Genomic DNA, 18,858 nt, shown 5'->3' with positions numbered 1-18,858 from the left:
AACATCATATATTTTATTGATATCTGCGCCGCCGAACTACAAACGTCCCCGTTTGTCCTTTCAGAAACGGTATCTTATAGTGAGGGCAGCAAAGGCTTCCTGGGGATGGGGAGTGCACTTTGTTGTCCCTTGGCTTAATAAATTCTGCTGGGAAATTAAAAGGATGCATCTTGCTGAGGTGCCGATCATTACTGGTTACCAGGTGCTTGGTAAACATGTGCCGCACACCTGTGCTGCACCACCCCTAGCAAGCTAGCGTTACGCTAACAAGCAGCCTTAGGTCTAGGCCTAAGGCTAAGACGCGCCATTAGATGATTCATGATACAGCAAAAAAAAACGTTACAATTTGCTGAGCATTACTTTGTTGGTTGGTTTTTTTTTTTGTTGGTAAAGAAGCAACAATTATGAAATTGACAGACATTGGTCGCCACTAAGCTAAATAGCCTAAGGTCTTTGGTTTGGGGTTATAGCGGGCGCTATTGAGTTTTTTTTGCTCAACTCAAAATCATTTACTCATGCTTTCTTATCTATATCTCATTATCTACATTATTGACAAGGTGCCACCTTTCCAATGATGCAACTGTGATGAATGTGGTCCTCATAAGTTAACTCAGTTATAAGCTGATATATTTTGTAATTTAAGTAATTTAAGACAAAATCGTCACAAAAAAGGATGAGGTAGTTAAAAACAGTCTTTTGAAAACTGTGCTCTATGCCTACCTATTTACTCTCAGAAGAGAGGCATAAGCCTAAACGTAATGAAAAGGCTTAACATGACTGACATATTCTCTCATCAGTTAAAATGCTCTGAAACCCTGTACAGGTTAAAAAAACACCGCTCTGCAGGTAGTCGCGCTCGGCGCTTTCATTACTTAGCGTGGGTAGCTGACGTAGCTCAGTAGAAGTTGGTCCTAATGACGCTGACGTTTCCTCTTTGGTGAATCTAACGGGATCCCTCAGGATCTAACCTCAGCACTGACACGCAAGATAACGCTGAAGACTCCCCTCATCTCATCTCCCATGGACACGGTCACGGAATCCTCCATGGCCATCGCCATGGCAGTGAGTAGGCCTACCCTTTCTCTCACGTGACACTATGTCACTTTGTTAAACAAAGTTATCAACTATTCTATTTTATCTTGATCAGAGATCCACAAGATAAGTATACCCTTTTAAAAGGCAATGGATTTTACATCCATTGCTCAGTGTGCTATCCTACATCTGTGTTACTTGATGTCATCTTTTTATGTAAATCCCCATTAATTCCAGTTGATGGGTGGAATCGGCATAATACACCATAACTGCACAGCCGAGTTCCAGGCCAACGAGGTGCGGAAAGTCAAGGTACGTTTGAAAGACCGTCAACAAGACAGCAGTGAGACAATGTGACCAATCCCACGACCTCAGCCACGCCTTTGGATTTTCTTTTGTCACAAATTAGTTTGTTTCTTTTTAATATCCTTTCTTCTTATTTGATATTTGGTTGTACTCTTGTGTGTTACTTGTGCTTATGTAAAGTGTGTTTATGTAAAGTATTTACCAAAGTGTTTTTTACTGTTAAAATTTGAATCGGTAACCTCAGCTCTCTTTTTCCGGTGTAGAAATTCGAGCAGGGCTTCATCACCGATCCGGTGGTCATGAGTCCCAGACACACAGTGGGGGACGTGTTTGAGGCCAAAGTACGCCACGGATTCTCCGGCATCCCGGTCACAGAGACGGGGAAGATGGGCAGCAAGCTGGTGGGCATCGTGACCTCCAGAGATATCGACTTCCTGTCAGAGAAGGACCACGACCGACCACTGGAAGAGGCAAGGGGACTTAAGCAATGTGATTACATCAACATGTGGATGAGGAACAAATGCACGTGTAACAGTCCCTGCTGTGTGTGTGTGTGTGTGCGTGTGTGTGTGTGTGTGTGTGTGTGTGTGTGTGTGTGTGTCAGTGTGTGTGTGTGTGTGTGTGTGTGTCTGTGTGTGTGTGTGTGTGTGTGTGTGTGCACGCCCTTGTGTGTTGTTGTCATTCCAGGGCTTCCGGATCTATTCTGATTTCTATTCAATTCTGCAAATGGAAATAAAGTATAACATGTGTGTTCCAATAATGTAACACTTTTAAGATGAAAGATGTGGCATTATAAATACTAAAGGGTAAAACCGTTAAATTAAACCTATTGAGATATTGTTTGTTGATATTTTAGTAGTTATTTCAAATTTACTGTTTCACATCATGACAATTTTGGTTTTGGCCAGGCGATGACTAAAAGAGAAGATTTGGTCGTTGCACCGGCAGGAGTCACATTAAAAGAAGCCAATGATATACTGCAACGCAGCAAAAAGGGTATGAATCAGCCACACCTCAACTCACCACACAGGAATGTATATACGTATATATATATATATATATATATATATATATATCTCAATATAGACAATGCTGTTAGCTTTCTCACTGTGTTGTGTCCACATCCACCCTGTTGGCGTCCAGGTAAGCTGCCCATCGTGAACGACAGTGACGAGCTGGTGGCTATCATCGCTCGCACCGACCTGAAGAAGAACCGCGACTACCCACTGGCCTCCAAAGACTCTCGCAAACAGCTGCTCTGTGGGGCTGCTATAGGCACCAGAGACGACGACAAGTACAGGCTGGACCTTCTCATGCAAGCCGGGGTGGATGTCATAGTCCTGGTGGGTGTAGCATGTAGCATGATATAGACCTGGTAGGTGTAGCCTGTAGCATTTCATAATCGTGGTGGCTGTAGCATGTAGTAGCATGTAATAGTTCAATTGGGTGGAGCATGTATTTATCCTGGTGGGTGGAGCATGTAATAGTTCTGGTGGGTGGAGCATGTAATAGTCCTGGTGGGTGGAGCATGTAATAGTTCTGGTGGGTGGAGCATGTAATAGTCCTGGTGGGTGGAGCATGTAATAGTTCTGGTGGGTGGAGCATGTAATAGTCCTGGTGGGTGGAGCATGTAATAGTCCTGGTGGGTGGAGCATGTAATAGTTCTGTTAGGTGGAGCATGTTCTACTACTGGTGGGGGTAGCATGAAGCATGTGATGGTCCTGGTGGGTTTAGCATCTAAATGTATAGTTTCACTTGTACAAATAGCCACCAGCATGATATAGACCTGGTAGGTGTAGCCTGTAGCATTTCATAATCGTGATGGCTGTAGCATGTAGTAGCATGTAACAGTCCTGTTGGGTGGAGCATGTAATAGTTGGGTGGAGCATGTATTTACATTCTCCACCCACCAGGACTATCCGTTGTTTTGCAATTGTAGCTTTAGCTTTTGTGACATCATGTTTTACACGCTGTATCAATATTGCAGGACTCTTCCCAAGGGAACTCTGTGTACCAGATCAGTATGATCAACTACATCAAACAGGAATACCCTGAACTCCAAGTAGTGGGCGGAAATGGTGAGTTCAAGTTCCAAGGACTCTAGGAACCCTAAGTACTCTTAAGTCGTAATCTCTTTCTTATAAACGACTTGTATCTTTGTGTAAGGGCTCATTAGTCCTCTGTGTTAATTCCACATCTTAACTGTGTGTGGCCGTTCAGTGGTGACAGCTGCCCAGGCTAAAAACCTGATAGATGCCGGAGTGGACGCCCTCCGAGTGGGCATGGGGTGTGGCTCCATTTGCATTACCCAGGAAGGTAAGAGACCAGAGTTAATGCTGTGACCACTTACTCTGTAGGCAGGGTGCAAGATGCAGATTAACAAATCATTCGTTCACAGCTTGAATACAAATACAAGAATACAACAATAACTAATTAAATGTTGAATGTCTTATTCAATCCTTACATGTGTACTACTGTCCTATACTTTCTGTTGTGACGCCCACATTTCCCATCTGGGATTAATGAATCACTAACCTTCATACACAGAGGAACGTGAACCAAACCCACTTTTTAACCAGATATAACGTGTGTAAAGTATGTAGACCCAAATTGCTGTGATTGTTCATCAGGCTACAACAGAGGTTGAAGCTGATTGGCTGCTTGTGTTCCCCAGTGATGGCATGCGGCAGGCCTCAGGGCACGTCCGTGTACAAGGTGGCGGAGTATGCGCGGAGGTTCGGCGTGCCGGTCATCGCCGACGGAGGCATACAGACTGTGGGACACGTGGTCAAGGCTCTGGCCTTGGGGGCCTCAACCGGTAAACACAAAACCTTTGATTTACGTCGCGTTGACGATCCAAGCTGATCTCGGTGCCAGATTGACCCTTTTCATCTTATGAAAAGGGTCAATCATAAGATGAACACAGTCGCTCATAGCACTGATAATGGGTCTGCTCCTGTTACGTATCAAGGCACGTGTAGCAGACTCAATTTGTTGCAATTCCCACCATGGAGGGCCCTATTGTACTTAATGGCGTTCAACTCATCAATACTGCAACTCTAAGGACAGAACCCTTTTTGTATCGGCATACCCTTTGTTTCACTAAATCCCAGGTGGTCATGTGTGAGCAACCTTTCAAAGAGTTCTGAAGTGAGTTGAGTCTGTTAGCCGCGCTATGTTTTGGTTGATTATTTGAATTTAATCCCATGCTGAATTTGGAATTGAACGACCGGTCTCAGCCTCACTAAATGACAATGTCCACCGCTTCACCCCGCATGCCCCCAACAGTAATGATGGGCTCACTGCTGGCGGCAACGACAGAAGCTCCTGGGGAGTACTTCTTCTCGGACGGCGTGCGTCTAAAGAAGTACCGCGGCATGGGCTCCCTGGACGCCATGGAGAAGAACAACAGCAGCCAGAAACGCTACTTCAGGTAGGAGAAACCCGGCAGTCAGACATGCTACTTCAGGAAGGAGAGACCAGGCAGTCAGAAACTCTACTTCAAGTAGGAGAGACCAGGGGCCTCATGTACAAAGACTTGCGTGGATTTCTGACTAAAACTTTGCGGACGCCAAAATCTGGAAAGCTGCTGCGCACAAATAAATCCGGATGTATCAATCCTTGCGTAAGCACGATTTCACGCAGATTCTCTTTGTACATCCCAATTAACGTGAAATTGAACGCACATGCACGAGCCCGTCTCTCCACCCAGTCTCCTCCCTCATTTAATATGCTAATTCGTATAAATAGGCCTGCAGTAGTGCACTCGTTAGGAGAAAGGAGAACATGGGGAAAGGAAGAAAAAATAACTTTAGTGAATGCGAGGTGGAGGTGCTGATTTCGGAGGTAGAGGCCAGAAATACGATCTTGTTTGGCTCTCTTTCCTCCGGAATCAGCACCAAAAGCAAAAAACTGGCGTGGGAAAACGTTGCCAAGTCGGTCAATGAGGTTGGGGCGGAAAGCCGAACTGTGGCTGACATTAAAAAAAAGTGGTCGGACATCAAGGTGGAGGTAAAAAGAAAGGTCTCTGCTCTGACCCCGGAGAAGCGTGGGTCAGAGCGCAGCGGGGCGAAGTCTGGGAGCTCGCCCTATTTGAGCAAAGGGTGGCAGCTGTGATTTGGGATCGGCTCTTTTTTGTCCAAAAAATCATAATAGTCGCGGAACACCCGTTAATTTTGAATGCGACCATCTTCTAACAAGGCCAACACTGCAATTGTCAACCTATCGATTATTGCCACATTTTGCGCATGCTTTTATATTCTCATTTATTTGGATGCATGCTGACGATAGGTTGTATCCATACACCCAATGTGTCAATAATATGTACATAATTCGAAATTGGCCGACTGGTTCATTGATGGATTGATTTTAAGTAACAATGGCTTGTGCTTACTCCACTCAACATCACATAATAATATTGCAGTCAAGAATTTCACAACAAATGTGTGAAGAGAGATCATATGTCATGCGTGGTCCGGAAAATATGTAACGTTTAATAAACAAGCCATCACTGAAAATAATATTGCTGGGGCTTCCTTTTAATTCCAATATTGACAACTTAGTTTTATGGGTCTGTTTAAGTTTAGCCTAACAACAGTGTCACATTATGCGTCTCGACAACAATAACGCATGATTGAAGCGCATTTAAGATCACGCATTCCGACGTTCAAATCCACTTTGAACTCGCCTCATATTGCAATATTACTTCATGACTCGTGATCGCGTAGGCTTAATGTCGTTGCGCTGCATTGCCTCTATGTGCCGCCAACTGACAAATGCAGCAGAAATGTGCATAAGCCAGGCATTTAGTTTGCGTGGAGAACCGCACTTTCTCACGTCAAGTCAGTCTTTGTACATCCGAACGTTTGCGTGAGAAGTTGCTTACGCAGCTTTTTTGTGCGTAAGCAAGCTTTGTACATGAGGCCCCAGACCTTAGGAAACAGACCTCTGTGTCATTGTCAGTTTGCCCTTTCACATCTCTTCCACGTTATTACATTTTATTTGAATGGACAAATAGTGATACAACAAGTAATATGGTTTTTCAAATGTTTTGATTAAAAGACCTGCAATCACTTTGGGCAGATTCCAAAATCTACATCCCACTTAATAAAAGTTTCCTTTCCATAAAATAACAAATAAATATTTAGAATCTGTGTGCGTGTGTGTGTGTGTGTGTGTGTGCATAGTGAGGGTGATAAAGTGAAAGTGGCCCAGGGTGTTTCAGGGTCGGTGCAGGATAAAGGTTCTATCCACAAGTTTGCTCCTTATCTCATCGCTGGTATCCAACATGGCTGTCAGGACATTGGAGCCAAAAGTCTCTCCATACTGCGGTAAGTGTGCAGTGTGTGTGTGTGTGTGTGTGTGTGTGTGTGTGCGTGTGTGTGTCTCCCTCTCTCAGCTCTATGATGTACTAGCTGTGTGTGCGTGTGTGTGTCTCCCTCTCTCAGCTCTATGATGTACTAGCTGTGTGTGTGTGTGTGTGTGTGTCTTCCTCTCTCAGGTCTATGATGTACTCCGGAGAACTCAAGTTTGAGAAGAGGACCATGTCTGCCCAGGTGGAGGGCGGTGTCCACGGCCTGCACTCGTACGTCCCCTCCCCTGATCCCCCTCACCTTGAACCCTCAGCGCTCTCACCTCGCTGTCCTTTAGTCCTCTCTCTGAGATACACTTCATTGCTATGGCCAAGGGTCTCAGTTGAATGCATCAGAAATGGAATGGTTCCTTAAAAACATTATTTTTAATTGTCATTAAAAGGTGTATGAAGTCTTTGTAGGCCTAATTCTTTCTTTTTCACAGCACTTCTTTGTAGCCATGAGTAAGAACCTAAAGTATTTGTTGTTAGCGCGTGTAGATTAACACAGGTGTAGCGCATTATGAACCAATATGGATGACAATTTTCCCTATCGCTTTGTTTGATTTAGCACAAAGCCCTATATCGTGCACTATTTATGGCTTCATCATTTGATAGTGTTGTCCAACTGATGCACACTTATTTCCACTATACACTTTACCCCATGACACACAGCAGTTTGCCTTGAGATGCTATATACTGTTGTTTAGTGCCATGGATATATTTCACCTTATTAACTCACTTGTTTATTTGTTTGTGCCCTTTGTCTTCCGTCTACTCACCCCCTCATTCTGTTTGTCCCAACGTGCATCTGTGTTTGTGATGTCCTCTGTGAAATCTCAACAAAAATGGTTTCTCGTCTTCTTTTTTCTTCTCTTTTTCATGCCATCATGTTAGGTATTCTTTTGTGCCATGTAAGTACATTCATCCAGTTCTTCAAAGAGCCCCTGTTTCACCACCAGGTGTGAGTGTGATCAGCCATAATCAAAATCTGTTTCAAAATCTGCCCTCCCCTGTGCCTTAGTGACATCACAAGTGGGAGTGTCCACCTAGATGTATGGTGGATAGATCAGTCGACCAGCCTAACCAGTGGACTGTGGCAAATGTTTCTTATCCATCCATCATACGTCTAGGTGGACACTCCCACAAGGCACAGGATAAGGCCGATTTTCAAATGGCTTGTAAAGGCTAATACCTGCTGGAAAAATAGGGTCCCTTTAAAAAAACAAAAAACTTTCTTATCACACATCAGTCTGTCCGTCTGTCGTTGATGTTGTTTGTTTGTGTGTGTGTGTGTGTGTTTCCTCTGACACGCTGGCAAAATACAGCGAGTAAGGCTCTTTTGTGTTTCTGTTACTGCCTAGTTATGAGAAGCGGCTTTACTGATGGACAAGGAGAGGGGCGATGCGGCCGTCCAGCTGCGGGAATCCCGAACTCCAACACCTCCAGAAGGTTCAGCGCACGCATGTGATCATGCGACCCACCAAGCCCACTTTCTCTTCTCCATGTGTGTGTGGGTCTCTCTCTCTTTCTCTGTTTCTGTCTCTGACGCTGTGTCCCTCTTTCTCTCTCTCTCATGCTCTCTGTCGCTCACTCTCTCTCTGTCTCTCTCTGTGCTTTCCGTGTCTCGCACTTGCTCGCTGTCTCTCGCCCGCTCACTCACTCTCTATCTCTATCTCTCTCTCTCTCTCTCTCTCTCTCTCTCTCTCTCTCTCTCTCTCTCTCTCGCTGTCTCTCTACTTGACTTATTTTCGTACAGCTCATTCCTTCCTAATCGGGACAACACAGTAGAACGTGAAATGTGCAACTCCACAGATTAAACACGAGATGAAGATCATAATAACAGTATGTAAAGCATCAACCGTATGTTCATCGTCATCTGGCTTTCCCTCTCCGAGCTGGGTCCTATAGGGGCCGGAGGTTATGTAATAAACGGTAGGCTCAGCAGAGAAAGTCCTCTCCTCTGTTGATCCTCCTTTGCCAGTGAAGCAGCATACAAGTGGCTTTAAAACAGAGACAAAGCTTACAGACAGCTGCCACGCTTCTCTGTTGCGACTTACACAGGGTGCACTCAGGGGGGTGTGGGGGGGTGTATGTGTGCACACAAGAGTTTTCGTGCATGCAGTATATCTATTGTTTATTGTAACACACTGATACACTGCTGATGAACATTTTAACAAAAAAATATCGATGCTTACATATCTGTTAGTCTGCAAGCTATTGGTTGCAAGGTATCTCTGTGGAAAAACATGATATTGGCAATTGGTTCAGAGCAATAAAGCATACGCAAGTTAATGGAATTATGTGTACGTTTACAACAAATGTGTACACAGTAACACAGTAACTTCTGAAGGAAGGTTTGGCTCTCTGTGTTGTTTGTTATGATGTGTATGCTATTAGCCTTTTTTGTATCCATGCTACATTAGTAAAGAAGTAAAAATATATATAAAAGGCTAGTAAATAAATAATAGCATAAAGCTAGCAGATATACATCTATATGTACCCTGAGCGCCTTATAAGTACTATAACATATCCAGATACAACACCCAGGGCTCAGACACAGCTAGAGCTGTAGCTCCACTCATTCAGTTATAGCCTCAGCAGATCCCCAAAAGTGTTTATACTGATCATACTGCATAATTGATTGTTCATTGTTAGAGAATATCTATTATAATTATGTTAATTATAAAATGTTATATACTGTATTTATTTTCATAAAGCACATCAATCCTAATAATAATTTATATGTAGGCCTATACTTTAGATCAGAATAGTATTACTACATTACTGTCTCTATGAATTCTCACCAATAAATTGGCAATATTTAGCTGTATCAATTGCTGAATGTACAAAAATAAAGACAACATATTTTATTATTTTGTAAGTGTTTCATCATTCACAAATACATTCAAATCGTGGTAATGTAACCAACGTGCTTAACACCATTGTATACTGCGAGTCTTACCAGCAGAGGGCAACATAGCTACATTTCTGCGTACATGAACTGTTCTGGAAGATAAAATGAGAAATTGCGCTTAATGTTTCTTAAAGTGCAATATTTATATTTATACAATATAGTGTTTGAAAAACGTGATTTTGTTTTGTGATTATAAAAAATGGAATGGAAATACAGCTAAGATGCAAGCCAATAACTTCCTCTCTTGGTATCTTATATGTAAATGTGCAAATAAACAAGGCATGTGAATTAAGTATTCATGTATGAGTTAATTATTCATTTCAAGGCTTTGAAATGTTGGAAATTATAACTTAATCTATGAAAACACCAGAATTTAGAACATTAAAAAAAAAAAACGGTCTTACAATGCGTACCACACCAAAATCAGAGGCGCGGCACGAATATGACTCAAACAGATGCCATTTTTTTTCCTGTGAATCACTTGATGCTGAATCATTCGCGTGAGAAAAGTTTGTGTTTCGCACAAGCATACTCATGTCTACTAGTTATGCTAGTAGACACCGCTTTTGGTGTGAACGTGCCTTTATAGACCCACCTGTCATTATGCTATTATGTATTCCACTGAAGGAAATACATAAGGTTTTTATAATATAATGCTTACATTACTAGCATATTGTGTCAGGGTTCGTAACATTTATTTCTGAGGCTGTCCTCATCATTAAATGAAAAAAAAAAAGAAGGTAATTCAATCAGTTCACTATTCAAAATGTATCCCTCCATCCAAATCCTATAACAGAATTAATTGGTGGTCATCCAATAGTCCTACTGATTAGCCACCTTCAGATCTGAGGTAAAACCTTAATAAACCCACTGTAGGGATTGGCAAATGAATCAGAATAGGACTTCACTTAAAACCTGCAGGATCTTAGATCTTGAATTGCAGGATGGAATTTCCTGGCTGTAGTCACCAGAATCTGACCTTCACAGTTCAATGGTGTCACTGCACACACTCTGAGAATCAATCTGTCTGCAGACATGAACAAACTCCGCCTGTACTTCCAGATCTCGCTCAAGCTGTTTGCTCTTGCTGAGGTGCTCAGTCCCTAACAGACGGCTGGATCCACAGCTGCCCTGGGAGGCCAAGCTCAGTGTTCGGTAGCGCCTGTGGTAGTGGAGCTGTGGTATGGCCCGGGGGAGGGTGCCATGGGCAAAGCTCTGACCTCTGTTAGCCCAGGGATAGGCCCGTGTCTTCCTGTTTTTCCCAGGGTCACTGCACAGACCCTGGGACGAACCCCCTATGGAAGCCTGGTCAAAAGCAGCACGGGTACTTCCCGTCCAATTCAACGGCTCCGGCAATGTTGAGGGCATGTTCTGATGTGACGGAGTGTCAGGCAGCTGCGACTTAGATAGAGGATTCTCATGATCTGCGTCGCCACAGGATGTTGTACGGTAAAGGCCACTGTCTTCATAGCTGTAGCCTAATGGTGGTTTACCAGGAGAGTTTAAGGACAGGCTGGAGGAGGCATTGGGTAGCCTTGGAGGTCCAAATAGACTGCGGGAGAACAGGGCTTCGCTGAATAATGCCTGGTCAATGCTGCGAGACAAGTCTATTGGAGAAGGAGGACGCAGGTCCCCTGTTGAGTCAGCTTCCAGGCCGAGACTATCCAGAGAGGACAACTTGTAATCTCCAGCTTGCATTCCGTGTGGGGGTGACAGGGCTGCAGGTAGTGGCAGAACAGATGTTGAGTCCAAGGTGCTTATTCTATTTTTTTGAGGGTCCACGATTGGGCAAAGGGGCAGGGCCTCTGACTGCCCATTCAAGGTTATCTCACACACCACTAGTTTTTCCTGCGTACCCTGGGACCAGAGGAAGTGAGGTGAGAGGGCAGCAGACTTGCCTTCACCCAGAGATGCCAGGACCGCTGGGCCCCCTGAAGGGGAGTCGCTTGGCAGCTGGGACCACGATCCCGGCCGAAGTGGAGCGTTTGACTTGACGGAAGAGCGGGTGCCGCAGAACAGCGGGTATGCACCGATGAGTGAAAGGCCCAGACACACAGCCACCTCACACAGCCTGCAGCTCAGCTGGTAGCCCCACCAGGGCCAGGCCTGGAAGACATAGGAGCTCACTCCTCCAATGCCCAGGTAGTGCAGGAGGCCATAGAGCTGGAGACCCCCGCAAGCTAGCAGACACAGTGACGCCGCTATGCCAACACCGGCTGCCCTGCCCCAGTCTTCCACCTCAGCAAATGGGCACTTTGCAGGCCGCAGAACCTCTGGGGAACCCCCTCCCTCTGCATTGTCACCCAGTCTGAAGATGTGTTTGGTTTGGGCTCGGGCAAAGCAGTAGAAGATGAGGTAGGAGAACGGCAGCAGAACAGAGAGGCACACAAATAGGCCTCGGGGTAGGAGGAGCAGGGCAGGGAAGGAGGGCAAGAGCTGGAGGAGACCCACACAGCCTAGCGAGACCATCCCATGAAAGAAGGACAGACACAGTAGCAGGCAGGGCGAGGGTGAGACCTGGCAGGAGACGGGAGTGAGGGATCGACGGAGAGACGAGTGCATGCGCGAGCGCAGGGAGAGGACGATAAAGGCAAGGGAGAAGGCTGAGGCCAGGCAAGGGAAGGAGAGCTCAGAGAGGAGGAGGGAAGCCAGGGGATGGAGGCGCTCTTGGTGACTGTAGGCGTCGTAGAGCAGAGAGAAGGCCCGGATCCCTCCGAACGCCAGAAGGAGCAGATGCAACAAAATGAAATAGGGGCTTCCCATGGGACAACGCAGGGGTAAACCTAACAAACACACGACGGATATGAAGCCGGACATGGCGAATATTGATCCCACACCGTAGATGTGTGCTTCCCAAGCCACGCCCCACGTAGCCATGGCAGAATTCCAATCAGAATACAGAGGGATAAGAAAAGGCGGGCTAGGGAAATGAAAGGGATTCGGGGATTGGTCCAATTTGTAGTCATCTGGGTAAACAGGAGGACAGGATTGGTTTATGGTTTTGAGCATTGACGTGTCTGTAGGGTCAATGTTACAATCTGAATGAGGCAATGTAGCTCTGATGTCCGTGTCCTGGTTTTCATCAAGAGAATCTGCCAACATATGAGAAAACATGTTAACATTTGCCTTTTTTGGTTTATTTGATTCAATTTCGTTGATTATCTTGATTGACATTCATTGAAACATATTTGAATTTGCAAACACATACAGTTACTGTAATTACAGAAAATGTTCTGGGTCTTGAGTTCTTCATCAATTCCAAACATAAATGTGGGCTGGATGTACCATTTCACATTATTAATGAATAATAAAATAAAGAATATTAAAGAATATTAAATGAGGAAGAAGAAGAAGAAGAAGAAGAAGAAGAAGAAGAAGAAGAAGAAGAAGAAGAAGAAGAAGAAGAAGAAGAAGAATGCCTTGCCTGTAACTAGCCTCAAAGTAAAACAAGAAGGGATATGCAGTGCTTTCAATTAGTTAATCCATAATAAAATAGACCGGGGCTGCCACTGGGAGACTTTAACTAGGTCACACAGAAAAAGAGCCAGAGTAACTGAGTGCATGTGTGTGTATGTGGCTGGGGATGTGTGTGTCGTTGACATACGCACACACACAGCCAGAGAGCAAGAGAGTGAGAGAGAGAGGGAGAGAAAGGGAGAAGGAGAGATTGTGAGAGAGAGAGAGAGAGAGAGAGAGAGAGAGAGAGGGAGAGAGAGAGAGAGAGAGAAAGGGAGAAGGAGAGAGAGAGAGAGAGAGAGGGAGAGAGAGAGCTAGAGAGAGCGCGAGAGAGAGAGAGAGAGAAAATTTGGTGATAAAGTAAAAAATTGACCTCATTGTTGCTCTCATTTGGTAACCTTTTTCGAATTATGCAAAGGTCCTGTGTATAGTTGCTAAAGCTTAAGATGACTTAGAATCTACATTTTGGATTATTATTAAACCAACAAATAAGGCAACTGTCATATTTTCCAGTTACTTTAACCTTCAATGTTTGTATGTCAACAACCAACCTCTTTATCATTATGCGGTTGTGTTTGTTTGCAGACAATATCAGATAATCTAAATAAGGGTTTGCGTGCCGACTTAAAACTTGATGTTTGAAAGACATTCCCTTGCGATTGTTTGAGGACCTATTCTTAAATGACTCAACTTGTTTTGGGTCTTGGCCTACATAATCTGGGTCGAGTGGATCTACCCCACCTATAACTTGATAATTTGACGGATAGGTAGGTGACCAATGGGAGCTTGACACACAATGACAGACATTCAGTTGCCACAGGTTTGTCCATATAATTTGTGCATATGAATGTGTTTTTGCCATACTTTTAAATGCATTTAATTTTAGGATTGCCTTATACAGTACAGCATGTAAGAGGAAAAATGGGGTAGACAGAGATGAAAAAGAGCAAGTTTGAGACGTACACTTATACACACTGAATACATAAAACACACTGAATATGTGTGCGTTGCCTGCAGAATACGCAACACCCACTCTGCAGTGGCCAATTCATGGGCAGTCTTTTGAGCTTTCAGCCATATGTAAAGTAGGTTGTGATTGCTCTATCAAACTTAAATGCCCAATTAATAGCTGTCCAAGAAGCAGAACAGAATTTCAAGGAATTTAAGATAAAAAGGGTTGATCTTGAGATGGAATGTAGTCTTAATAACCTGAACAATAATGGCTAATTGATGATCTTACCTTCCACCTTTTGTTGCATGCTGTTGTTCCCTCTATCTAACGGGCATCCTGTTAAACCATCCTGATTGGTCGTTGGCTCGGTCTTCTGGCTCTCTTGGGCCCCATCCTGGTCAGTGACAGACAGGTCCACCCTCCCTCTGTCCTGAGTCGGAGGTGCCAGGTCCAGGGCCGACGTGTGTGTCGTCCCTGAGCCGGGCCGAGGAACGGACCCAAGCGACCGGTCCTCTGTACTCCCGTTCAGCCTGGCAGGGGGGTCATCCTCTTCAGCCTGTGCGGCGTGTTGGAACGCACCCCCGCCACTGGCCTCCTCCAGCCCACCATGAGGGGTCGGACCCTTGGTAGACTCTGTTCCGCGCTGCCCTGCTCTGATCCCTTTCAGCCCACCCTCCTCCTCCTCCTCCTCCCTGGAGGAAGTGACCTCTTGAAAGCTTCTCTCTGAAGGCATCAAGTCATTGTTGTCTGAGAGAGAAATTCCCTCAGCACTGTCGTGCGTATCATCGTATTCCCCAATCGCTGCATGTCCGTCGGTGTACTCCAAGGGTATCGAATGCCAAGGGATCGCATGGTGTACCAAGGGATGGATTGGGTCAATCTCTCCAGAGGTTAGAGAGACTGGGTCTGGCAGGTTGTCAGGTGGAAGGCCAGGCTCTGGATGTATGGACGTGGATGAGATGCGTTGGAGAGACGCTGCATCCGCTGTCTGTCGCGTTTCGGGGAGGTCCTCTGCAGTCAATGAAACTGCATTGAGGGATAGGAGAAGGTAGAGAGTAGTAGCCAACGGAAGCATGGTGAAAGTGTGGAACATTCTTCCGGGAAAGTCACATGCCGTCTGTGGCGTTTGAAGACACTCTTCCAATCACATCGTGAACTAATAGGTGACCTCAAAGTCTCCAGAGATGTTGCTTCACACACCTGTGGACGCGATCAGGACACATGGTAGCTGACATTAATACAAGTTATACACATATAATTATATTCAGTCTGTGTTGTCACACAAAGCTATACATTTCTATACCAAATCATTAAGTTTGAAGCCTTTTGGTACTCATGCATTAAAAAAAGCATTTTGAAAATGTCTAGCTGGTTTTCATTCCTTATGATTAAACAAATTAGCATTTTACACACACAAACGCATGCATATGGCTCGCCAGATTTCTCTACTCAAACAGCCTCTGATTCCTTTGCATTCAGTGTGTGTTCATAATGTCTCCCAGTGTGATTTCCCGTAAAGAGGATGCTCTCTTACCTTATAAATAGCTCATTGCTGCAGCCTCTCTCTCTCTGTGTACATCACATACAGTTTGAAGCAAGCCTTCTTACTCTCTCTCTCTCTCTCTCTCTCTCTCTCTCTCTCGCTCTCTCTCTCTCTCTCTCTCTGCGTAGCTATCTGGGTCTGTTCATATTCACTGTGCACTGCCTCTCTCTCCCCTCCATCAGATACATTGGACTAACCTAACCGCACCCCCTGCCTCTGTCGACCCCCCCCCCCCCCCCCCGTCCCTCGGCCCCTCACTTCACATAGATGTCAGTCTGTCAGCCGGCTTGCGCTGCTGTCCACTGGTGCAGTAGACCACCTGGCTGAGGGGTCGTTCTTCATGCTTCTTCTACACACACACACACACACACACACTCACATGAACACACTCTCTCTCTCTCTCTTGTTCTCTCTTTCTCTCTCGCTCCCTCTCTCTCTTGTTCTCTCTCTCTCTCTCTCCAGCTCTCTCTCTCTCTCTCTCTCTCTCTCTCTCTCTGTCTTTCTCTCTCTCATATCCACTGTGTTGACTGGTCACTCTGTCGGCTGTTTTGTACACTCATGTGCAGTCTCTCTCTCTCACACACACACACACACACACACTCATGTGCAGTCTCTCGCTCTCTCTCTCACACACACTCATGTGCAGTGTCTCTCTCTCACACGCTCTCTCTCTCTCTCTTGTTCTCTCTCTTTCTCTCTCTCTCTCTCGCTCCCTCTCTCGCTCCCTCTCTCTCTCTCTCTCTCTCTCTCTCTCTCTCTCTCTCTCTCTCTCTCTCTCTCTCTCTCTCTCTCTCTCACACACACGCACACACACACACAAACATACATGGGTGTATGGAGGACAATGAGGAAATGTAGTGTAGTCAGAATCCACTCGGGGCCGGACACAGAAACCCTGTCACTACAGAGAAGAGAATAATAAAGGAGCTATCAACAGCACCATGCTGGTCCAGTTCCCAGAAGGCAGCCAGTACTTTGCCCTAGCCACTAAACAAGATCAATATTGGGTGTTGGATGTGATTTACAGTGGTAGGGCCTCTGCTCTACATCCACAATGACTATTGCGTTTCTCTCACATATATTCAATGTTGGGGAAGTACTGTCCTTACATGCATGTACGTTTTCACCAAATCTGAATTTAAAATGGCTATATGTGTGCATGTACAGGCATACATATCATTAGCAAAATATTGGTGAACCACTGTATGTAAAAAAGGCAAGGACTTTAGTGCTGTGGTCTAACTTGATGAACAGGACTGAAATAACAATTGATGTTACATTGATTCACTTTTTTCTTACTCATTAAAGGAAAACGATTTCAGCTAATGAGTGTATGTGCTTATGCATGTGCTTATCCTATACTGGAGCCATCTGAGGCAAACCATCTACCAGTGATGATGGGGTTTGAACCATTTTTAACACGGCAGGGGACATTTTAAGATGGCTTTGGGAGTGTTTGTAGTAGTGTTTTTACCAGTTCTGTAACACATTTAAGCTTGCCACGTTGTTATCTTGAACATGGCTGTAGTGTAGTTTATACAGGCCTTCAATACAGTCGCTCACTCTCCTCTCTCTGTCGTTGTATCACTTCACGTAGGCTCCTTTTCTCTGAGGGGGAACATCCAGCAACTTAATGGACTAATTAGATTCACGGATGTTTCAAAAATAGTCATTGCTCCACATACCTCAGCAGTGTGTGTAAAGACTCTGAACAGATGTTGTGGGGGAAGATTTTGAGGATATAAGGAATCCTTTTCAAGAGATTTAAAGTAATCTCTTAATTTTATTTAACATATATTTAACCAGGAAGTCAGTTTTTACAAGGAAGTCCAGGAAACCAGATCCTAGAGTGATGTGTATGAGTGGGATAATGTGTTGGATATACAGTGTAGAGAACTGTGAAACAGAGTCCAGTTGGTGCTCAGGAAGTGTTCCTCTCCCTGATCAGGTTAGATAGTTCCTCCATAAACTGTTGCTTTGTGCCTGCTAGAACTCCTGAATTTCCTTTAAAAGGAAGTGTTTATTGCAAATCGACAGGAATGAGTTATGAAAACGTTCCATGCACACCCAACAGCAGGGATTAAACAGACCAATGCCAATATTGTAGAGATTATTCAGAAATTATTATTCATCTAAACGTCTCAAAATGTTGGTCAAACATCAAAAAGGTTTGAACATTGGTCATTTTGAGACCCTGACAGAGGCAATAGCACAAGGATCACTGATATCTTTACAGAATCTGTAGTCGAGTATATACTTGTGGTATGCTGTTATTGCAGCCCTATTGGGGCATTGATGCTGCCCATCAAACCTCTTGAATGAACAGTCTTTTGATGAAGCTAATAATAATCCTAGATTCACTGTTCAATAGCTGTATGACATTGGATCACAAACAGCCTCTTCTTCTCATCCCAGCTTTTGACACTGGATACCCGCCGATGAGGTACACCAGTGTCTGAACATTTTCCAATCACATCAGCCCTGATAAAGGTGAGGGGAGAGAAGGAGGAGGAAGTATGGCCATTTTACGTCATTTATCGGATCAGTTGATCATGGCGATGACAGGAGATTAACTAACGGTTGGTTTAACAATGACGCCCAATGACAGGAAGGAACCAACCCAGCTGGAAGTAAAGGGACTGAAATATAACAATGACAGGCAAAACACATGATCTCAGCGGGCTGCACAACAGGGCCACATTATTGCCGCCTCACACCCACTGTCCACAAGTAGACCCGGGTAGCTGGCTTCTATTTGCTTCAGTTAACCAGCAACGAGATACAATCAGCAGGACCCTGTGTGGTTATCTACATAAGCAAAGTGTGTGTGTGTGTGTGTGTGTGTGTGTGTGTGTGCGTGTGCGTGTGCGTTTGTGTGCGTGTGTGCTGTGTCAAAGCTGCTTGCACACCGCCGCGCGGCAACTCGCCGCTTCCATTCATTTCAATGAGCGAAGGGCGGCAGAGGGGAGGCGGTAACAACCGCGGCGGTTGGACCAGGGAGCGGTTGCCGCCCACGTGAACGCGCACAGATTTTGCCCTACCGCTCAGTTTTCCCCGTGTTGAAACTTTGGACCTTTCACACCGCCGCGCGGAACCCTCCGACAGCGAGGCGGTTATCAGGGCGGTTGCCGCGCGGCGGTGTGAAAGCTATGCGGGTTTGAGTCTTTGTGCACAGGATATTTGGAGAGTTGAAATGTGGCTCCCTCTGCTGGTAATTTAAATAGGAAAACAAATTGTATACACAAACATATAAATATAACCCTTGGCATACAGCCAGCAGGGGGATGGACAATTCATTATAG

At 45.0% G+C, this 18,858-nt stretch overlaps 2 protein-coding genes across 3 annotated transcripts in view; one reads left to right on the top strand and one right to left on the bottom strand.

Moving 5' to 3' along the window:
* The window catches only part of LOC311357214 (inosine-5'-monophosphate dehydrogenase 1b-like), a gene marked incomplete at both ends in the record, with an annotated part of 9,890 nt that extends 1,816 nt beyond the window's left edge, over positions 1-8,074 (top strand). For both annotated transcript variants that reach the window (XM_084477123.1, XM_084477124.1), the window contains 12 exons: positions 961-1,062; positions 1,270-1,344; positions 1,602-1,808; positions 2,247-2,334; positions 2,482-2,681; positions 3,326-3,416; positions 3,559-3,654; positions 4,013-4,156; positions 4,627-4,771; positions 6,525-6,668; positions 6,839-6,922; positions 8,053-8,074. In XM_084477123.1, the coding sequence (XP_084333249.1) occupies positions 961-1,062; positions 1,270-1,344; positions 1,602-1,808; positions 2,247-2,334; positions 2,482-2,681; positions 3,326-3,416; positions 3,559-3,654; positions 4,013-4,156; positions 4,627-4,771; positions 6,525-6,668; positions 6,839-6,922; positions 8,053-8,074 (1,398 nt within the window). The remainder of the gene's footprint in view (positions 1-960; positions 1,063-1,269; positions 1,345-1,601; positions 1,809-2,246; positions 2,335-2,481; positions 2,682-3,325; positions 3,417-3,558; positions 3,655-4,012; positions 4,157-4,626; positions 4,772-6,524; positions 6,669-6,838; positions 6,923-8,052) is intronic.
* A 2,512-nt stretch (positions 8,075-10,586) lies between these two features.
* prrt4a (proline rich transmembrane protein 4a) lies at positions 10,587-14,746 on the bottom strand (the record flags this gene model as incomplete). The annotated part of the gene is made up of 2 exons (XM_084477904.1): positions 10,587-12,571; positions 14,302-14,746. The coding sequence occupies 2 exons, from the start codon at positions 14,744-14,746 to the stop codon at positions 10,587-10,589; spliced, it is 2,430 nt and encodes an 809-aa protein (XP_084334030.1).
* Positions 14,747-18,858: the final 4,112 nt, after the last annotated feature.

Source organism: Micromesistius poutassou (genome assembly GCF_964030765.1).
Source record: "Micromesistius poutassou genome assembly, chromosome: 13".
Taxonomy (NCBI): Eukaryota; Metazoa; Chordata; class Actinopteri; order Gadiformes; family Gadidae; genus Micromesistius; species Micromesistius poutassou.
The sequence above is the reverse complement of the archived record's forward strand: the minus strand, read 5'-3'. Positions and strand labels throughout refer to the sequence as shown.